A 22285-nucleotide genomic window follows, 5' to 3' on the forward strand; every position below is an offset into this window, starting at 1 on the left:
AGAGTAAGGAGACAGGATCAGAAGATGAGACCTAATGTATTTAAACTCTTGAGGGAAATATGAAGATCTTAATATGTGGGGCAGAAGAGACAGAATAATTGTAGACAAAAAATACTCCTAACAAATGCAAAGTGACACTTGATTAGTGTAAGAGAGCGTGAGGCACCTGTACTCTGAACTGAGCAGAACTCTGACTTGCATTCAGCTGATGGAAGGAGCTGTGCTAGTTTGAACCATAAACATGTCTTCCCAGCCGTGTTCTCCACTCCTCTGTTCTCCTCTTGCACAGGAGGCACCATGACAAGCAATGTGGCTTTGTTTCACCTGCTGAAGGTGCAGTTTTATAGCAAGGCTGAGCTGGTTGAAGCATAGGCTGCTGTTTATGGAGCAAGCTCTTGGCTCCAGCCTGTCCTCCTTCCTATCTACCATTTGTAACACAAGGCATCTGACTTCTTACAGGCAGTGGCTATCAGGAGATTAAAATAATGTTTTAAAATAAGACATTGTATACATTATATTTTCTTCAGGAATCATTTCCTATTGGTTTAAGTTTCTAAATTTGCTCACTTCTGGGTGAATGAATACCAGTGCCAGAGCAAGGAAAGTGATGGAAACATGTAGCTGGAAGGCAGAACAAGACATTCTCTTTCTGTTGCTCTGCAGCAAAAGTTTCACTGAAGCTGATTACTTCAGCCCAGCTCCAGATACCTGAGGTTAAGGCATGTGTTGCTGTAGAGTCAGTGACCCCTGCCAGAGGAGGGGGGCACATGGTTTAGAAGACCATAACCTCTAAACTGGGGTTCTCCACAGTGCATCACACCAAGACCTTTCAGTAATTGTAAGAAGAGTCATTATAAGCCAAAAGCTGTGCCCTGTACAAAGTTGTACCATTCAAGATATCGGACTGCAATAACAAATGGATAATGGGGTGTTTCTTAAATGGTGTCAGGATTTGCTGAGGATTTTGAGGGTGTTCCTGAAATGTGGCAGTGCTCCATTTTCACAATAATTAGGATACTTACCTCTGCTTTTCAGTTAGGATGTGAAGTCTATCTGCTATTGCACCTCTCAGGTGGGCATACATGTTGGGTAACAGCATTTAGAGGATGAAAGTAGTGGGAGGTAATTTGAGAAAAAGTCACAAAGTGTTCCCAGTGGTAGAGTGTGTCTGGAAGCAAGATGGTAGGTATCTTTGAAAGGGCTTCCCTGAGACAAGCTGCACCTTTCAAGTTCAGAGTACTGAGTGGCATTTGTTAATTGCAAGCTGTCAACACTTTCACACTTAGGTTTAGTTGTTTTTGTTAAGTGGAAAGTACCGACCAGGGTTTGAGATCTGTGAACTAAGTGTAATTATTCCAATTGGAAATGCGTTTTTATTTATGGTGAGAAAACTGTTCTGCCCTGCAGCAGGATTATTCTCTGCAGTCAGTATTCTGTAAGCAGCTTATGGAGGTAAACATTACATGTGTCTCTGCCAACTTGGCTAAATAATGCCAGCTGTCTTAACCCTTTTTAAAGATAAATGAGCTGTAATTGGATTTCTGCACTGGATAATTTTAAACAAGGGCTATTAGAAGCAGTAGCTGTTATGAAGAAACTCCACAATAGGCATATTATTATGAGACGTTGCATCTCTCTGAGTGATTTAGTATTTGTCTCTCAAAATCAGGGTAGCGGATGAGAGAGAAACATGCTGTGATGAGACAATTCCCATTTTCTTGTTTTGTGTGAGGAAAGAGAAACGGTAATGAAGTTTGGGTTGAGTTGGCGAGGGGGGTAAAGTGATGCCACCAAGAGTTGCACAATGTACCAACACTGTGAACTTTTAAAAATAAAATTGAAAAAAGAGGAAAGATAAATTGATTACTATCTTTTATATTTCAACAAAACTTTAAAAGATAAAAGCAGACATTATTTTTGTTTGCAATAACATACTTCAAAAAACCCAAATAATTTAAAATTCTAGTCAGAAACAGTTTCTCCATACAACCAGTTTCTGTATGAGTGATGTAGATATTAAGAGTGGAAAACATTAGTTTGCACAGAATTTTAACCACTTTGTTGGTTATCTTTGCCTGTTACAAAATATTAAAAAGTTGAAACTGAAACTAACTGGAGAGAACAAAATGTGACATTGCCTGCAGTATTTCATTTCCTTGGTGTTGTTACCACGACCAGCAAGTGTTTTTTGGGAAGCACAGATAAGAGTTCTCAAATAGTAAAATCTAAGTTTTCGAATTAAGGGATATTTTTGTTTCACCAGTTTGTTTTGAACAAATGAAGCACAAATTCATTTAGATTCTGAGGTATTTTGGGGTTTTTTGACACCAGTATTTAAGCTTTTATGTATGAAGCACAGAAATTACTAAAAACTTTAGCCATTTTTTCTCTGAGTTCCTGTAGTGTTAATTGGTTGTTTCATTTTCATGTGTTTATTACCATCCTAGACACCCTAAATGGTGGGATTTTTTTCAAATTCTTATTTTAATTCCTTGTTTTCTTACTACCACTGCTTGATTACAGTTTTTCTGAGAGCACTGCTTGATTCTCTCTCACAGATTTTAGGATAGCTCACTGTTAGGTTCTCCATGACTAGTAATTTGCTTGCATTTTAATTCTTTTTTGATTCTCCAAAAAGCCTTATAATTAGTTTTTTCATTCTGCTCATAATAAAAATTCATTTGCTTGAGTGTAACTTAGTCACTTTGATCTTTTTAATTTGAAAGAATACTTTTTGGAGGAATTTCGACTCACCCTTTATCCTACTCGTATTTGCAGTTAGAAAAGTGATATATAAAATAACAGTATTTTACACCAAGGAGAGAACTGAATCCCAGTGGGAAAGACACAAACACTTGAAAGGCAGAAAACTGTTCATTAATAGCCCAGAAAAGCCGATAGCAAGTTATGAAATGTTACATCTCTTGCAATGCTGGGAACCCCAAGATGTTACAGGATTGGCTGGACATCTGATCAGGGACAGCATGTGGCACAGATCCCATCCATGGTGAGATTCACTAGCTCTGACATCACTAGTATTCCTGCAGGGTCTTGCTCACAGTACAGATTGATCAGTCACTGACAGAATCCAGCTGGGAGTCAGGACTTAGCTTTTAAGACCTCCTTGAGCAACATATACTTTTATTCTTATTTCATTAATGAAGCTGCAGTTGCATATAATAATTCATGTGAATATTACATTATATACATGTACTTAAGTGCACATTGACTACATAGCGGGTAATTATGTATTGACTGTGCATATATGGATTAATTATATTGTTGATTAGGTGCACCTTGATTAAGTAGTGGTCACATAGTGCCCATGATGCAGAGGTCTGTGCCTCAACTCGTGCTTATATGGGTCACTAATTCTTCACAGAATAATCATCCACCGCTGGGTGCTACACTGGGTAAATCGTCAGTGATGAAGTTACTTCTGCAATTGCAAACACTGTGGTTCAAAGTGCTGCTGATTTTTTATGGACCGAAGAAGTATTGCTGTTCTAAGCAAAGGTCGCTTAACTAATGTAAAATTTCCTTTATAGTTCTGAGGTGCTCTGCAATTCTTGTTTTGTCTTGGGGGTACGTCCCCTCCCATGTGGCCATTGCTGTCATTGTCCTGTGTATGGAGGAGTCCTGCTGTGAGCAGTTGTGTTATATCATCAAATGAGATGGAATGTAAATCATGGTTCTTATTTGCTTAGACCATATTTTGGGATGCCAGCAAAGTTGAATAACACTTCAAAAAGAAAGTAGCAAAACCTTTTTCTGTTAGTGGGTCTGTGGCCAGTGAGGCAAACTTGTTTCCTGTTTTTGTTTGGGACTAGAAAGTGGCACATTGTGAAAGAGCATTACAATCAGATTTCTGAGAATTTCAGAATTCAATCTCCATCTTTATGCCTTCCTAATTGTAGCTATTTTGACAGAGGATGTAAATTAACCAGTAATTTACATTTGTAGTTAAAATATATTAAAAGAGTTACATACTCACTCTTTAGTGATCTCTGTTCTAAAAATCTTTTTATGGACATTTTAAAATTACAAATCTGATCATTAATCACTTAATTTCAGTAGGAATTTGCAAGCTGCAGCACAAGAAGCACTGCAAAGGGATTATGATAGCAGTGGCACTTGTCTGCTTGAATAGAGATGTTGAGCTGTACAGTGAGCGCCTCCAGGCACAGGCAACCACGCTATTAGGAAGGCAGGTAGCCAGAGGAATTAATTTTTCCAAGTTCAGCTTCCACATGCGGTGGAGGAAATGTAAGCAGACCTTTTATGGAGGCAGTAACCAGTTCAGACCCAAGGAGGCATTTCCTGACCCTAGATTTTCTATCTGCAGTGGTCCTCAGCTGGTTGCTCTCAGCCATGCGCTCGACCTCTGTGCATTTGCCTAACTGTGGGTGACTTCCCTGTACTCCCGGGTATGGCCAAGGGCATGGATGTGGGTGGTACCTGAATGGTGGAAATGGTGCAGGAGAAAGGCAAGGAGGGGCAGAGATGGCCTGACTGTACCCAGGTTGTGTGCTGCTCATTTTGCAATCGTCTGGTGTTTGTAGTCACTAGTTCTGTTGCCAGTGGTGGTATCCGAGTATGTTAGTTTTAGAACTTCTGCTCTAGCTTGTAGCTTAAAAGGAGTTCAAGTGAAAAGATCCTTCATTTAATGAAATTAATACAATGTAATCTATTATATCAGTAATTTCAAATTATTTGATTATCCTAGTGGCTACCCTGGCAAATTGTTGGTTTGCCCCCATCTAAGTGAAGGAAGGAGTAAGGTTCTGATGGGTGTTTGGGCTGTTTTGATCAGCTGGCATTATGAATACACTGTATTTATTTTTTAAAATACCAAAGAAATACAAGAATTGTCCCAGAGTTGTCTTTATAGTCTGATAACTTGTCAGGAGTCTTCAGTAGTCCCTTTCTGTCAAAAATGCCTCACACATGCGGCTGGCAGGGGAGCTTCATCTCTTCCTGTCCAACTGGCAACAATGATCTGTTACTTCTACACAGAATTGCTGCAACTTTCCATGCTTTGGGGTTGTGATATTAAGGTTTCATTAGGTTCTTAGCCCCTTAATATCAGTAGCAGTGATAAAACACTATCTGGCTGCTTTTTAGGCTAGTAAGTTGAGAATAATCAGTTTTCAGCAGCTCTATATTTAAAGTAGGCTTCCTCGGAGTGCCTTCTGTTCACTAACCACAACTTCCCTCGAAAGTTACATGCCACAGGAAGGATGAAACTGCTAAGTCTAGCTTAATAGAGGGAGGAACATAGCTCTCCTTTTGCATGGTATAAGACAATGTATAGTTTTCTGGAGGCGATAGGATAACCACAAATGTTTCTGCCTTCAGAACAGGTGCAAAACTTGTTTTTTTTAGTTTAGCCCTTTGCACAACATCTGTCCCAACTGAGGAAAAGAAAAGAGGAAGAGGAGAAACTCATATTTTTGCAGTGAGGAAAAATGAATACAGCTCTGTGGAAAGAAATATTTGCTATGTCTTGAGCTTTCTTTATTTTAGGTGAATGCTAATGACAGCATTTTGATAAAGGCTTAAGTAGAGGACAAGACTAGAAGATTTTAAAGTTATATAATTTGCTTGTTCCTGCAAGGCCATCGAGTTTCATGTTGCTTTCTTGTCTAACTTAAAGCTTGGACCAACCTGCTAGTTGTAGAAGAATGCAGGTTGAAAGGAGCCACTAGAGATTGTGCTGCCCAACCCTGGCAGAGACAATTTAATCAGGGCTGTGTCCAGTCAAGTTTTGAGTATCTCTAAGGATAGACATTTCCCAGGCTTTCTGTGCAACCTTTCCCAATGTCTGACTTGCCTCATGATGAAAAAATGCTTTCTAAGGTTTAGTTGTTCCTTGCTGCAACAACCAAGGGTGTTACCATCTATTCTGTACCCCTCCGCGTTAGGCAGTTGAAGACAACAATAACATCTCCTCTCAGTCTTCCCTCTCCAGGCTGAACCATCTCCCCTCCCTCAGCCCCTCCTCCTGTATCATATGCTGCAAGCCCCTTCAGCATTTTTGGTAGCTGTCTGCTGAACTTGTTCCAGTGTATCAGTATCTTTCTTGTACTGGGAAGCCCAAACCCAGTACAGAATTCCACGTGTGATCTCACAAGTACTGAATGGAGGGGAAAGATTGCTTCTCTGGATGTTCTTTTTAACACAGTCTCACATATATTTGGCTGTCACACTGTTGACTCCTTTTTAACTTGTCCCAGACCTTTTTAACCATGTCATGCCCAGCCTGCACTGGGATTATTCTAGCTCAGATGCAGGGTTTTCTATTTGTATTTGACTTGCTGAACTTCATGACGTTCCTGTGAATCCATTTTTCCAGCCCACTGAGGTCCTGTTCTTCCTTATTTAATGTGTCAGAGCAAGGTTATCCAAATTTGGCAGTCATGGGGCAAGATCCTAATTTAGAGAACCTATATGCTACTGAATATGGTAGGAAAAGTAAGATCCATATGCTGTTGATCTCCCTGCGTGTAGAGACACCCTGTTCTCTTCTGCCACCCAGCTCGAACACAGTTGGATTCCCATACTTTATTTACATTTGCCTTCTTTCCTTCCTTTCTAATTGGAATGAAGTGCTGAACAGCTTTTATCTGACTGTTCACAGGAGAAGAGACAAGATGACTCAAAGGAAGGGGATTTGATGCAGGTCTGTAAAATCACGAGTAATGTGGACAGGGTAGATAAGGAGTTGCTGTGTTCACTCATTTCTGGTGCAAGGAGCAGGGGACTTCAAATGAAACTAACAGGTGTCACAAGTGAATGAAAATGGCTCCTCCAGACATCATGGATAGTTATTCTGTGGAGCTTTGTGCTGCAAAATGCTGCAGTCACAGATGTTCAAAAAGGGAGCATACAGGCTGATGGAAGAAAAAATTGATTGACGACTGTCATGTGCAAAGATGAGACATCAGCTTCAGGAAGTCAGAAGTTAAACATTGCAGGAAACCAAGGGAGTATTCTGAGGGGAAAAAAATTTGAGGAAATATGTCAGAGCTTTTACTACACAAACAGTAATTCCTGTTTTATTTCAGAAAAGGGTTGCAGCTTGGCAGAGGTTTTTGTATTTATTTTGTACTATACCCTCAGTCTGCAGGCTGCAGCTTAGGCAAGATTGTATTAGGAAATATTGCACTCAGATGAATGACTTGTTTTTCAAGTGATTCTTGATGTCTGTTGACCTTGTCTGTTTTGAGCCAGCACACTGAGATACTGCTGAATACAAACCTCAGTTTGTCTTCAGTTGCTCCTGTGCTCTGTACCAGAGATATGGAGGTAGAAGAGACAGAGTATGATGCTGCTTTTTAGTTCCTTCAAAACTGGTCATATAAGGCAAAGCTTTTCTTCTCTTTCTCTTCAGTTGTACACTATTTACTTTTCTTATGTTATACGCTGTCTCATTGCTTTCTTGAGGTCCGTTCATTCCTTGCTTCCCTAAAAGCTTTTGAGTTTCAGAACTATACTAGTATTAAATGGAACATCTATTTAAAAGAACCCAAAACTTTCCTTCATTTTTTTGTTTTGTTTTGTTTTGTTTTGTTTTGACTACTAAGCTTGCTGATTTAAGAGGAGTCATTAACCACCTCCAGGAATTGTGTTATTCGTGTTAGCATGTTTACCACTTCAGACAGTTGCTCTTACTGTCTTTTGCTAGGAGATGACCATGTTGCTGACAGGTTCCTTGTCTACACAGTTTTCAGGGCCATAGGCAAAAGAATCAGGCAACAATGCCTTTGGGAATACCCATCCTCTTCTGCCAAGTCTGTAAGCCATAGGAGATTGCATTCTTTGTCTCCATGCTTTCGGTTAGTCTTCAATGTCTTCAAGCCCAAGGCAGCTGAGGGACTTGCAGTATTAGTCCCTAATTTTGTGTTCTCAGCAAAAGAAAAGATGAAGGCACTAAATGTTCTCCTGATGAAAATGTGTGTTTTGGGATTTTTCGTATGATGCACCTTCTCCTGGTCATGTGTTTGACAACAGGTGTCTATCCAACTTTCTTTTAGGGACTTAGACCATTTTACCATCATCATTATTTTTATTTCTATGTGCTCTGTCACATTCCCTACCAGACAAGATTTGACAGAGGTGCCAGCAGTGAACACATAGTGCCAGCAGTAGGACTCCATGTAATTGGAGTCCCTAGGTCGACAGTCCGAAGTGTGGAGATAGAAGATACTCTGTTATTTTATCATGAACATGGGCTTCAAGATCCTGACTGAACTTCACTCTCCAGAGACCCAGTTTCTCCAAAAAACTTCAGTCAGATCCTTTCAGTAAGCAAGCCGTTTGAACCTACTGCTACTTGTCTCTGCTTTATTTCTATGTGAGAAGTGTGAATGAACCTTAGATCTCTGATCTCTGTGACCATTTGCCAACCTTTCACATGGAAGGGGGCACGTCTTAGAATGTTCTATCAGAAACTTTTCCCAAAGCAAAAGCTCATTTTCTCTTGCGAAGCTCATACTGCTTCAACCACATGTTGTATGGCATGTCATGCTCACATCTTTTAAGACAACACATCTGTTGTATACTCAGTGTTGGAGAAGGAAAGAGATACCAGGTATGGCTTTTCCTCCTTTATTCATGTCGGCATACAGGAGAGTCCTGAGGGTGTGTCCCTGTGGGTAACTGCTATCATGAAAGTACTCCAACAAACAGTACTGGGGGAAGAGCACTGGCAGGATAAATGGATAAGGACAATGTGAAGGAAACCATTTGTTTGAGAACAGCAGTAAGTTTTCAGTATTACTGTTCTCCCTTGGTCCCATGCAGCAGGTTGTTGCCAACTCTCTGGTGATGACTGCCAGCCCCACAGCACAGCTGGAAGAAGAAACAGGACACATGCTCTCTAAATGTTTGACTTCAGCTCAGTGTCCCAGGCCGACTGAAACCCCCGCTGCTACTTTTGGCAGATTCAGACAAGCCCACAGAAAAAAGTCTCCTCATCAATACAAGTGTGTGTGAGCTGTCAGTGTGTGTTGACGAGTAGTGAGGGGAAGCAGAGTCATTAGCAGAGGCATCAGCTGCCACAGTTGTCTGTCTGTGTCTCTGTGCCTTTAGGACTTTCGTCAGGAAACTGAGTTTATCTTAGCTTTAAAAGGTTTTTATTTTATTGGTTTCTTCTACATTTAAGAAGTATTAAAATAAGGAGAAAAAAATAGCTTTTCTCAAACCCATATCTAACTAGACCCAGGCTTCAAGGTTTATTAGAGCAAAAGCAGTATTTTGATGTTGTTTCCTGTTTGAGATTGTTACTGTAATTTAGAAATAAACTCTAAAATTGAAAATAACAGAATTACTTATGTGAGAAAATGGAGATAGAGAAGGATTTTCAATACAGATCTTCACTTTCTTTCCACTTAGAGTGTAGTTATCTGCAGTGTGTGGTGTTTTAATACATATTTGTTATATTTTACGGACAAATATAAAAAAAACTTTTTGTCTTTAAGGCTTTATGATCACAGTTAGATGAAATGCATACTAATAAACAAAAAACCCCAGACATTAGTAGAAAAAAATGAGCTCGTACTGGTGTAATGTTAATAATACATATATTTTATTTCTACAGTTTCTAGGTATTCCTGAGTGGTCTGTCTGTGGTTTTATTAGGTTATTATTTGCTTACTCCAATAGGAACAAATTCTTAAATAATATTTTAAAATAGTTCATTAAAAAAGCTGACGAGAAATGCTTATAGCACACAGAATTAAGGAGAACTTCTGTTGAAAATTATTTTTCTTACTCCATTTTCTTGAAGCTGCATAGTGTCTCTTGTAATTAGAAGCTCAATTTTGGCAGTCTAAGTGGTATGAAATATTGAGGGGGTTATGTTTTCTTTGCCATAAGAAAGTAATTGTTAATAAAATGTTTCCTTACTGATGTTCAGATATGACCCTTCCATGTTTGCAAGTCAACATGGAAGGTCAACACACGAGGAAGGAAGGAATTGCAAAGATGACAAATGTAACTATGTTTGTTTGACTCAACCTCAATGCCAGACAGATACAGCTGCAATAAATAACATTTGTTCTGACATGTGGCATAGCTTTTATTTCTAATTGTCAGGCAGTCTTTAATTTTCCTTTTCCACCACAACCTCCTGGTGCAGTTACCAAGTTGTGTTGGCAGGTGAAGGCATATTAATAAGATAGAACACTAAAGAAAAGATAGAGGGGCCAGAAATAAAGTAGGGAAGGAAGCTGACATGTGACGGAAGGGCACGACAGCAGGAACCCGGGGCTTGCATCCTGGATTCTCAACTGGTATTGAGCTGATTCCAGCAGGATGTGTTGAAGTCATTTGGTCTCTTTCCTGGCCCAATTTCAGTGTGCCCAAATGGATCCGAGATATGCTCTGTGAAGGTATGATGAGAAAACTTGTTCTTTCCAGCAAATCCTGCTCTTCTCATTTATTGATCTCTCAGGTAAACAGCACTTAAAGAGAGGTAGCCATCTCACACCATCAGAATTAACTCAATAATTTACTATTTGCTGGCCCCAACAGTGAACATTTATTCAGGTCTCTAAAACGTTTGTCTTGTGTCCATGTCTGACTTGAGCAGAAGTTGTGAGAACTCTGTATCACTGTTCTTTTAACTGAAATAGTACAGTTTTCATATTACAGTCTCTTGCTTCAATTCGTGTTTATAAATAATTTATATACAATGGAGTAGAGACTCTTTACAATACATACTAGAAAGAAAAGTTCTCCTTTAGGAAAAGGAGTAAAGACATAATACACCTTGTGAAGATGAGTGATTTAACATACAGGAGATGTTCAGTGTTGAGGAGAACCAAACAGTTCATTAGTTTTCCATGTGTTATATTTGACAATATACGTAAATTGTCCAATGACACATTCATGTTCTAAGAACTATAAAATGCAGTTTCACCTCCAAAGGGCTATAAACTTAAGCATTTGTGATATCAAACGTGCACAGTTGTCCATTTCATCTGAAAATTTGATTTCCCTTGCTTGTGTGACTGGATTAACGAAACCATTGCTATAATTGGAGCTCAGCTAGAGGTCTTGAAATTTCAGATGTTCTTGTAGTTGGTCTGAACTATAAGCTATTTGTGTTTAATTCAAATTGTGAATCAAGTCTTTGCTTAACATCCAGGCATATGTATGTGCAGCATGGAATTTGAACATTCACAATGGTGCATATTTCCTGAAAAAAATAAAAGATCAGTCGAAAGGATACAGCAAGGAGATTATAATGCTGGTTTTCCTGCTGTCCTGTGACAATTCTTTTTCAGTCCAACATCACTCCTTTATTTCCTGACATCCTGAGAAACAGAATTTTACTTAAGCTTCTGTTTGGGGAGCACTAAGAGTTTTTGCTGTGGACCCTGGATTTTTAATCTTTCTCCGTTGTGATGTACTGCAGACTTTATTTTTCAGGTAGCTTTCCATTGGAAGATTTAGCAAGTACCGTCATTTGCGTTTCTCCCACATCACGTGAGCTTTCTTCGTGATGTGACCTGGCAGCGCTTGAAATTGATACACTCACTTGTCGCCTCAGTATTTTCAGTACAGTTCTCTTGTATCCTTTGCATGCAAAGAAATAGATGAAAGGATCTAGGCAGCAGTTAAAATTCATCAGAAATACAGTATAATGGAGTGACTTCTGGAAAATTTTCGTTTCGGTGCACAAGGGTTCATTCTGAAGTTTCTTAATCATGTGTTGTATAATTGCAACATGATAAGGGGTAAAGCAGATGATGAACACTATAATTACAAATATGATTGTATTGATGGCTTTTTTGTTTATCCCTGATTTTTCAGTAAGTGGATTTTCCTTGGCCGTTTGAAAAAGTTTGCAGCTAATTTGAGAGTAACAAAATAGTATAATCCCCAGGGGAATAAGGTACCCTATTAAACAGGCAGCAAGAAGTATAAATGGTAGATGTTCTATTTTTTCAAAGTTTGGATATTCCATACAGGTAGTCCTTTCTTTTTCTTCCTGTGACATGGATTGTATAAGTAATGGGAAAGTTTGACTGAACACAAGAAACCAGATAAAGACACAAATGCCCTTGGCGTATTTAATCCTTCTGATCTTGTATCGGAAGGGATGAACAACAGCAAAAAACCTGTCAATGCTCAAACATGTCATGAAGTTTACACCTGCATAGGTGTTTATGTAGAACAAGAGAGCGGTTATTCGACATAATGCTTCTCCGAATGGCCAGTGGAATCCCAGGGCATAGTAGGCTATCCTGGTTGGCAAGGCGATGCAGAACAGGAGATCGGAGAAGACGAGGTTTGTTGAATACAGAGTAGTGGAGTTGATCTTCTTTCTGTTTTTAAAAATGACAGTGAGGGCAATGGTGTTTCCAAGCACCCCAAGAATTAAGATGGAGCTGTAGAAGACGGACAGCAGTATCCGTGCTGTATCTTTGTGCTCATATAGGTCGCAGGTGGAACTGTTGCTCTCAGAGGCTGTGAAAGTGTCCATTTCTGTAACCCCTGTTGTTGCAGGAAGCTCAGTAGACCTAACATGAAAAAAAACCAAACCAAGACAACAAAAGGGAACATTTTGTAATAAATGTAGATAAACTTCTTCTGCATAACAATGGCCAACCTCTGTTGCAAAAAACAAGACTGAAAAACTGAAATGAAACTTCATTGCTGTGAAATACTTTTCAAGCCTCCTTCTGAAAACAAACAAAAAGATGCCTGGTTTTGGCTATTCTGTTTTGATCCCAATACCTTCTCTGATGAAAAAAATCAGACAGGAGGCAATGTAAAAAACCAGGGATGTAATGTATTTGGAAAGTGAAGTTTTTAGGTGGTCAGGAGATGGGAGACTATTTAAAGCAATCTGAGGGGAAAAAGGAGTCTGAAGAAACCACATGATAAAGGATCATATGAAGTTCCCAAGGGTCAGACAAACAAACAAAATCTTTTAAATATGTTTCAGTTAATTTTTAGGGAGTTTTTGTTTCCAACAATTCACATTGTGATATAATCATAGAATCATTTAGGATGGAAAAGACCTTTAAGATTATAGATTACAACCATAATAATTCAGCTTGTTTAATACTAGTTTTAAGAATTGACTTTTGGAATCTAATTTAAATGTTGTTACATGTGTAAATTCTTAAGACTACTACTTTAATCACTCTTTAGTGTTGCTGCAAAAGAGAGGTAACCCAGCTGAAATATTTTACACATTGACAATTGAGTAGATTTTAGAAATTGTTTCATCTGTACAGTCAGAGGTAGCATGGGAGAGCTGCAAAGTGACAGTGATTTGTGGGACTTAGTAATATTAAAAAATACTCCAGCAGAATTTCAGAAATGGAAAGAACCTCATCCTGTTGATGTTGATTTCAGTGCAAACATTTCTCTGTTACTTGGCAGTTGTATAGTGTAAGCATGAATGTCAGAAAGGATGGGACATCTAATGTTACTCCTTAAGCAGCTGTTCTACAAAAGTGTGCCTCTTAGAGGCACCATTTATGGATTAAATAAGCAGTCAAAACAAGATTGCTTCTGCTTTAACACAGAATACTATCTGGAGATGACAGCTGTTGCAACTGGAATTTTAAGTCTGTCTGGTACCTTTAATTAAAATCTAGGGGATTCCTGAGGATCTGTCTTTCAACAGGCAATATCCACAAACTACTGTAGCCTGTTGCACCTTAAAAAAGTCTTGCTGGAAAATACCTCTCAGTTTTAAGGGGTTTAAGCTACACATTTTAGGAGGTATTCCTTATCCTTTCATTGACTTGTCAAAACATTAAAAGATTAGTATCTTCTTTCATGTTTGAGGAGATTGTCCTGCTTCTTTCAGGTTGTTCACAATTAATGTACCTGCATCACATACTGTATCATAAACTTGTCTGATCAGACTTCTGGCAGGGTTAGCAGGGGTGCATAAGGTTCTCTGTAAACAGTAAACCTGTGGATAGTGGATGATGTGTATTAAAATATGTAAATGAGTTAAATTACCCATTTAAGGAAGGAGTTTAACATCCAGGTAGTATATTAAGTCTGTGTCTACTGTGTTCCACAGACAGGAGGGAAGACAGATGAGTGATTACTGACTGATAGATGTAGAGTATTCTGATTCTTAGATATCCCTGAAGTATGAAGTATGCACTGTCTGTTGAGAGGTGGGAATTCAGGGTTGGATGTCAAATCTGAAGTGAGAGTTTTGTGGTTTGAATAAGGGAATTAAACTGGTAAATAGCAACTCCAGCTGTAGTGAAGGTTTAAGAATGTCTGTAATTTTATGTTGGTTAATTCTGCATTGTTCACAGTATTTTGATGTTTGATGATTGATTAATGTAGTAGTTATTACCCTCAAGATGGTTCTGGTATACTTTCCTCCTGTTCATCTTTTCCCTTGTAGAAGTGTGTCAAATGGCTCGTTTTACCTAAGTGTAATGGCTGCTCTTGACCTAAATTGGTGTGGGTTTGTGTAGGCATCTGGATGGATCATTGAGGTATTTTCTTTTGTTTATAATATTTAAATGCTTCTGATTACTTGTTCACACTCACAGCATCACATCTATCTTCTCATCTCTTCCTTGAAATTTAGGTAAAACAATTTCTTCAACATATGTAAGGAAGAATAATCTAATATTTATGATAAACAGTTTGATTACAGTCATTAACTACAGCACATTAACTGCATAATTTTATTTTCACTGTAAAATTGTAATAGTTTTGGTTCATAAATAGTGTGCATAATGGTCACATCCATCCATTTGTCTTTCTATAAACATTTGTAAAATTATAGAATATCTATTACACAAAACCATTTAACTATAGTTTAGGAAAAAATCTGTCATTTCAGTCATATATTTTTTTTTGCATCGAGTAGGATTTCACAAAATCACCTAATTTTGTGCTATGAAGTTAGATCTTTAATGTAATAATTAGTCTATAACTTGTTGCTCAAAATAGGATGTTCATTCTCACATATAACCGTGGCTGTATTGAGAAGGAGTCCTAGCTGAGAGAGTGTTTGTGTCTATCCAAGGTGCTAGCATGGATATACATGAGAAGCAGTTCCATGACAGGACAAACTGGCCACAAGCAGATGAGAAGAAAGATGGACCAAAGCAGCATGCACGTCAGCTAAGCTGTGCTCCTTGACAGGCCCTTCTGCCTGCTATAGGAGTCAGCCCTGGGTGCAGAAAGTGTTCCTTTTCATCCCCTGTTATCCCCAAAATATTTTGACTTTTAATGCAGGGAGCACGTTTTGAAATGCTCTAGTTGAGTATTAGTATTTTCTCTACCTGTACGTATGTATGGGCGTTTTTGAGCAGTCACCATGGTGTCTAGGTGCTGAATTATTACCTGAATATATTTCTTTAAAAAAAATGAAAATACAGAGAGATAGTGTATCTAGTTTGTGGTATAAAGTTGCTACCATCTAACACCTTAATGTCCATCACCTGAGTAGTGGTAACTTCTTTGTACTTCTGAACTCTTATTGTTGTTGGATGAACTCCATTCACATCAGCAGGTATTTCACCTTTTCTTGTCAATCTTGAACAGGGCTCCATTTAAAAAAATACTTTCTTCCTAAAAGGTATCTAGACTATTAAGTAAGATAAGATTTTTTTTTTAAATCCTATTCCTTGTGTCAGGTTGCTCTTTATTTCTTGGTAGCACTCCTTAGTGATCAACTTATTATACATACGACATATGACATCCTCCACAGAATGTATCTAAAAAGAGAACATTTTAAATACTTTTTGTGCATTTTGCATTCTTGTAGAAAAAATGGAGACTGTTGCCTCCTTACTGCTGCAAACCTCAGACTAACTGGACTTAATTCTTACTGATTTTAATGAGCTGTGTACCTGAATATGTTATGAGAACATGGCCATTTACTGTCCCAGATCCAAATGCACCACTGAAGCTACCCTCTAGAATCATTACCAAAATTTTTGCTCTTCTAAATTGCTGGATTAAATACCCCTCCAGTGGCTTTCTGTGTTTATTAATGATACTGCTTTGAAGTATATACTTGGAAAAAACTTAATATTAATTTACCTTACCAAATTAATGATTTTAGAAAACAGTACCACAGGTTTTTTTGACTTAGAGTTGCATGCAAAATTTTAAGGTATAAAGTACTTAAAATTCCTATCTTTATACAGTATTGTAAAGAATGTTGTTAAGGTTTTTATGTTTTCTGAGTCTGTAGACAGTCAGTGACACAGATAACTTTTTTCCTTAATGTGACCTTCTGTATAATCTAGGTTATGTTATTATTTTAGTTATTTGTGTATGGATTATAGTAACTTTTCACTTAAAGCACATTTTCTAAAATGCTGTTTGGTCTTGATTTGGAGAACTTAAAAAAAGTGAATTAGCCATTTGTTACTCTAGTCCTTTGTCAGTCAACCTCCCTGTTAAAAAATGTATGTGTCTCTTCCTTAAATTTCTCTAAAATTAATTTGCAATTGCTGTTTTTGTTGAGTCTTTTTACCTTTACACAATCTCATGGTTTGGGCAATTCAAGGTGAACTTCTCAAATATTTCACCACAAGGCAAAATAATCCTGTGATGTCCATTCTAACCCCAGATTTGTCCCACACAGGACAAGGGGTTCCAGATGCCCCTTGGTATTGGTGTACCTGGAAGCATCCTCACCAGGATGTCCCTGCTTTTTCTGCTCAGTTGTTTATGTATCCAAGATAGAGTTGTGTAGCATTGCACTGGGAGCTTGTGAAGTTAGTTCTCTGTGATCCAGAAGTCACTATGTCCTAGGATATCTCTAGTCTAAGGGCATGGTCATTACTCTCTGCTTCTACCCAGAAAGACCTTATGCCTGGAAGAGTTTAAAATTAATTTTAATAATATGCCCAGGCTTGCAAACAGTGCAGATTGTTCTTTATTCTTATTTCATTTGCCATTTTCAAGTCTTAGCATTGCATTTGCTTTCTGACCACCAAATTTCTTTAGCCAATTACCTTATGAGATTTGTTAGCTAGGCAGCTGCTAGTCTATTCTATGTACTTTCTTGATGTTTCTCAGCAATAGTGTACCACCTGGGGAAAAAAATCATGGTAACATGGCAAGCTACTTACCAAATCTAGCATGTCTGAAATCTGTGCAGGTGCCTTTCTAAAGCAATTTTGTAATCTCATCAAAGAAGAAAAAAAGGCTGTTTTAGGAGATTGGTGTTCTGTGAAAACATTTGACTGGCATTAGTCATTTGTTTAACATTTATATGTGTGTTTTACCTTTAATCTCCACAGCAAAAGGTGTTTCATAAACAGAATGGTGGTTCCAGTCTGGAAGTACTACATAATCCAAAGACCTGGATCATGTTCATGTTTGATGAGCTTTATATGTAGTATCATAATGTTACATACATATAACTGTTATGAAGGATAGACTTAAGGTATGAGCCAGCAATTGGATTGTTACAACCTTAGATTACATGGGTTTGTGTTCAAGCTGTGGTACAAAGCTCTCTCTGTGTGCTAAAAGAAAGATGTTCTCATCTCCTGCTTTTGCTGGAGGAGCACTGTCTGTCTTTTAGCAGAACAGGGAACATGTAGAAGGCTTTTACTGTGCATTGTAGTCTAATGTGTGATTTCTCTGTCTCTTTTCATAGTTTTCATTCATTGGAGATGAATCCCTGGTCCATCTGTCCAGTAGCTAATTTAAGAGGGATACTAATTAAATTCTTGGAAAGGCACAGCAGTTCATTAGGAAGATCTCTCATGGCTCTGTACATAGTATGGTTTAGTCACTATGGGATGGACAATATTTCTTTAACAAACAGTATTGGAGGTATAATGTTGTTTATCTATGCATAAAGAGTATAAATTATTTAAAAGGAATGGTCGGGAAAGAGATTTCTCTTCCCCTGCGATGCCTGGTTTGAAGATTTACTGAGCTTACAGTCCTCTAGAGCTATTAGCTGTATAAGTCTTACAGAGTTTTAAAACAGTAGAAGGTGGGAAATGTAGGTGATTACGTAGGTTTAATTTTTTCCTTAATGTCAAAATTAATTGTTTTCTGTTGACCAGTCATGTTTACTGTTTGGATTTCTGATTTACCAGACAAGTGATCTTTTATTGTAGAACGGTTTCCATGTTTGAGAAGAAGGCTTGATTCAACTAAGTTATGTGTATTAAAAGGTGTGCATGCTAAGTTGCATAGTAGAATGCTTTGTTAATATAGAAAGAACATATACCTAAGGTACATACATCAGGGTGTATGGACTGGCAGCTTGGGAACTGCATGTGGTTTAATAAAAGCCGAGGCAAGAGACAGGCTTCCTGTTTTTTTCTAACACTTTAACACTCATATGCTTCTAGTACATTATGTTAATTTACCTTTTCTCAAAAGCTGTTGAGTTTTCAAAAGCTCTAATGACCTGAAGACTGAGTCCTCGACTCACAACCCAAAGATAATTTTGGTGAGAGAGTTTCCAGGCTAGTACTTTTATTCTTCTTTGGTTAGACCCAAATTTGTTGGCAGAGTAAAGCCAAATTTGTAAGCCACATATCAGAGAATCCCAATTATCTTAACAATGGCTATAAAGAATTATAATATTCTTTAAGTGCTTAATAAAATATGCAGATGCACAACACTGTGGGATCTTTCTGGTCCTGCTTTTGTCTATTACAATAGATTTTGCAAAGTTGTATGACAGTTACATTTTGTGTTCAAAAATAATAGAAGCTACAGTAAGTGAGATGGAAACGAAGTTGAGTTGAAATGCTGCATAACTAGTTAAAGTGGAAGTCATTTGAAGTGTACATCTTGCTCCTATCTGTTGGATCTCTCTTAGGTGTAATCTGTCCTATGAGAAGTGTGAGAATTATCTAACATAAATAATCTCTGCCACATGTTAATGTGAAGAGCTGTGCTGATGCTAAAATGATTAACTTCTCTTCAGTTTATACTTACTTAAGCACACTAAATGTAAAAAGAAGAGAGCCTAAAAATATAGCAAATAAACTAAAGTGTGAGCCACTGACAATTATATTCTTGCAAACAGAAGAAAAAAGGGGTCAAATGAGAATTTGTATTTTAGTACTAGAAAATATGAACACCTTTTATATCTGAGTGATATGCAGCCTGTACAGGTACAGTCTTTAATTCTTGGGATTACAGCTTCTGAACTGTAGCTTAAATTTATTATTCTTTACATGTATACATGCTTCTCAATCTTTTGAACAGAAAGGGGTGAGATTTGAGCTCTTAAAGACTAACTGAGAGGATTCAATTCCCTTGTCTCTTCAGGAGCAGTCATGAAAATGTTAGACAGATGTCTTGTATTCTGTGCCCAAATGCACATACACTGTCTTATTTTTTAAGATAAATGATAGTTGAGTTATTGGCTGTTGAACAGTGTGTCTTGTTTTGCCAGCATAGTAGAAAAAATTCATCCTCTTTAATTGGGAAGGTGAATAAAAATCTTATCACTTGTAATATTTCTTCAGCTTTGTGGCATGAAAATCACTAATAAGGAGATAGATGTTTGGTGATTGCAATTCAGGAAAAGAATGCCTTTTTAAAAACTTAGAAAGAAATGCATGCCAGAAGTTAAAAGAGGAATTAGGTCATAAAACTTTGAATTCTTAAAATATGCTGTTGCAATACTTAGACATGAGAAGAGTGACTGAGGAGTTTCTGAGCTGGTAATAAAGGCTGTTTTCTTACAGAAGGAGCGCATGTGATAAGAGCAGGCTGTGCATTCAGAACTATAGTACTGATTTGTTTTAAGGCTCTCTCTTAATATTAGGAGAGTTCCGTGAGGTTCAGTGAATGACTTAGGAATTGCAATGCTTTCCTTACTACTTGTACAGTAGTTATTTCTGTATTAGTATAATTTAAATTAGTGTTGCCAAAAAAATTGTCTGAGTTAATGCAGTATCAAATGTTTCCCTGTGATTGTCAGAAGGCTGTATTCTAAGAAAGGACTTGAAATAACTTGTTGATGCTGTGGATCAACAGATATTTTAAATGGAAATTAACTGGCAGCAGATTAATATGGGAACATAAAATATCAGAGAATTTCTACCATGAGCCTTTCCCATACAAAGATCATTTATCCCTCCTACCAGTATAACACAAAAAACCAAATAATATTTCTGGAATTGTTTGCTGTTGCTCAGTGAAAAAAAAAAAATAAATTGAAAAAAGTTAATTCTTTTCTGTACTTACATCTCTGTAGCTTCTTGGATCTTCTGAGGAGTTAAGGGCATTAACAGGATGGCTTGACTGCGAAAGTTTACCCTTGCACATTGTTCTCAAGAGTGATTACGTGAGTCTCTCTTGTGGGAGGGGTAGTTTTTTTTCAAGTGCTTAAAAAAAAAACCCCTGTTTGTGTACTGGTCTTGATTTGCTGTCGACTTTTTTATGGGATGTGAAAGCATCTATTTTTGACCCTTTTACAATTAGTCTGTTCAAAGAGAGTAATTAGAAACAACACTTCCGCCTCCCCCCTGAAGTTACGCATTACTGACTTTCATAGAAGGGACTTTACCCAGAGGTTTTCTTAAGTTGATTGTTTAATTGCTGACCAACTAAAATACCTGTGATGTGTGAAAAACTTTGTTTATATGGATCTGCATTTAAAAATAAAATAATTTAAACTCTAGTTTGATCAGTATATGCTTTAAAACTGCTTCTTACCGATCAGATATGACGCAGCACAAGGAAACCTCAAAACTGAGACATACTGAAATGGTGCGTTAAAGCAGACATCTCGAACGCCCATGTACATTCCCAGCACTGTTTTGGTATCATAATGATGAGGATTTACAGAAATGCCCTTTGAAAATATACAAGGGAGTTGAAGAACTCTGGTGGTTTGAGAGGTTAATGAGAATATGTGCCTTTGTAAGCTGTTTATTGCATTTTAAGCAGGAATAGTAATATAATAATAATAATAATAATAATACACATAAGGTAAATACATGAAAGATAAAAAACTTCTTAAACGCAAATCTGATTTCCCTAAAATAAAGTTGATAAGAAAGAGTGGCTAGGGAGTAGGAAAGGAATGGGATGTCAAATTGTGAGATAACCCATTGTTACCTGAAATAACCTTGTTTCTGGGTGAAGAACATTGATCTAAGAATTAATTTGTGTGTTTGTTAAGAGGGTTTTGGAGATCAGAGATAGATGGGAAATCCTGTCCTTTGCTGTTAGAGACAGTGGTTGAGAGTTACCTGGGATTTTCCCCTAAAACTGATACTGATCATTCATGACTATGAAGGACTATTTATCTTTAAAATGACCTCATTTAGTAGCCTGATTTTTAAAGAACCAACAAATAGGCATGATGAGGCTGTTTTTGGCAGGTCCAACACATGCAGAGGGTGGGTTGCCTCTTTGGAAATGTTAGGGCTGTGTTCACAGCACAAGCCTTGGCTGATGTAGTGATGGAGTGTGCAAAGAGATGATCTCAACTAACGTGTCCATCTCATCAGAAAGCCTACAGTAAATGCAGATCTAAGGACAAAGTTAAACTTTACTAAATGCACTTTGTCTTATGGGAAATGTTTTTGCTGTAGCAGAACACAGAGCCTCGAGAGCTACTTTTGTGCCTACTTGGAGCATTTGGTTGGCACCATATGCTGATTTTTCTGGTGTTGAACTCCCAGTGCACACATGGCTTGATTCCCCTTAGATGCCAGGGAGTTGAAGGGCTCAGTGTAGGGCTTTCAGCTCCTCAGTCTTTATAGAACATTCATCTTCTAATACCAGATTCAAAAAGTCTGTGGGAGAATTTACCGGTCTTATTATGGATGTTTTCCTTTCTTGTTTTTGAATAATTTTTTGATTATTCAGTTTCGTCACAGAGTAGAATCTCTTTAAATGAAGTAATGAACATTAAGGACTGTTTAAAGGGAAATTGCACAGGGAACTTGCTTCATATGTACGCAAAATAATACCACAGTGTGGTTCCCTGTCCAGCACCAAAAATACGCTATAGAAGTGGGAAATTTCAAGATACACAGTCATGTAGTCTTAGCTCAAGGGCTGACATTAGTACCACAGCTTCTTATTAAAGGAAATGTTATTTCAAAATAGTGTTACATTATAAAATAATACCAATGTTTCCTGCTCTGATCTGATAAAATATCGCCTTCCTTTGATTAAGATACAGTAGTAGATAATACCCTTTGAGTCATACTGGTGTATTAGTAGATTGTACCCTTTGAGTCATACTGGTGTATTAGCTACCAATCCAGCCTAGCATGTTGTTATGTTAGTTGCTTGAGCTAAATGGTACAGGTTGCTTTCTTCCACTCCC

General features: G+C 37.7%; 2 protein-coding genes across 2 annotated transcripts in view; one reads left to right on the forward strand and one right to left on the reverse strand.

Moving 5' to 3' along the window:
* The window catches only part of UBAC2 (UBA domain containing 2), a 98010-nt gene that overhangs the window by 36609 nt on the left and 39116 nt on the right, over positions 1–22285 (forward strand). The gene's annotated exons all lie outside the window — the stretch shown is intronic.
* Positions 10976–20314, reverse strand: GPR183 (G protein-coupled receptor 183). The gene is made up of 2 exons (XM_064646069.1): positions 20188–20314; positions 10976–12530 (listed from the first exon to the last, which is right to left on the reverse strand). The coding sequence occupies exons 1-2, from the start codon at positions 20226–20228 to the stop codon at positions 11426–11428; spliced, it is 1146 nt and encodes a 381-aa protein (XP_064502139.1). The 5' UTR covers positions 20229–20314; the 3' UTR covers positions 10976–11425.

The sequence above is a fragment of the Pseudopipra pipra genome, chromosome 2 (genome assembly GCF_036250125.1).
Source record: "Pseudopipra pipra isolate bDixPip1 chromosome 2, bDixPip1.hap1, whole genome shotgun sequence".
In the NCBI taxonomy this organism is placed as follows: domain Eukaryota; kingdom Metazoa; phylum Chordata; class Aves; order Passeriformes; family Pipridae; genus Pseudopipra; species Pseudopipra pipra.

What these genes read in the sequence shown, in the direction of transcription:
- GPR183 (XM_064646069.1), bottom strand. Translation starts at nt 20,228, where the DNA reads ATGCCCTTAACTCCTCAGAAGATCCAAGAAGCTACAGAGAT. An exon ending in ATCCAAGAAGCTACAGAGAT is followed by an intron (nt 12,531 to 20,187) that starts GTAAGTACAGAA and finishes TTTTCATGTTAG; the next exon opens with GTCTACTGAGCTTCCTGCAA.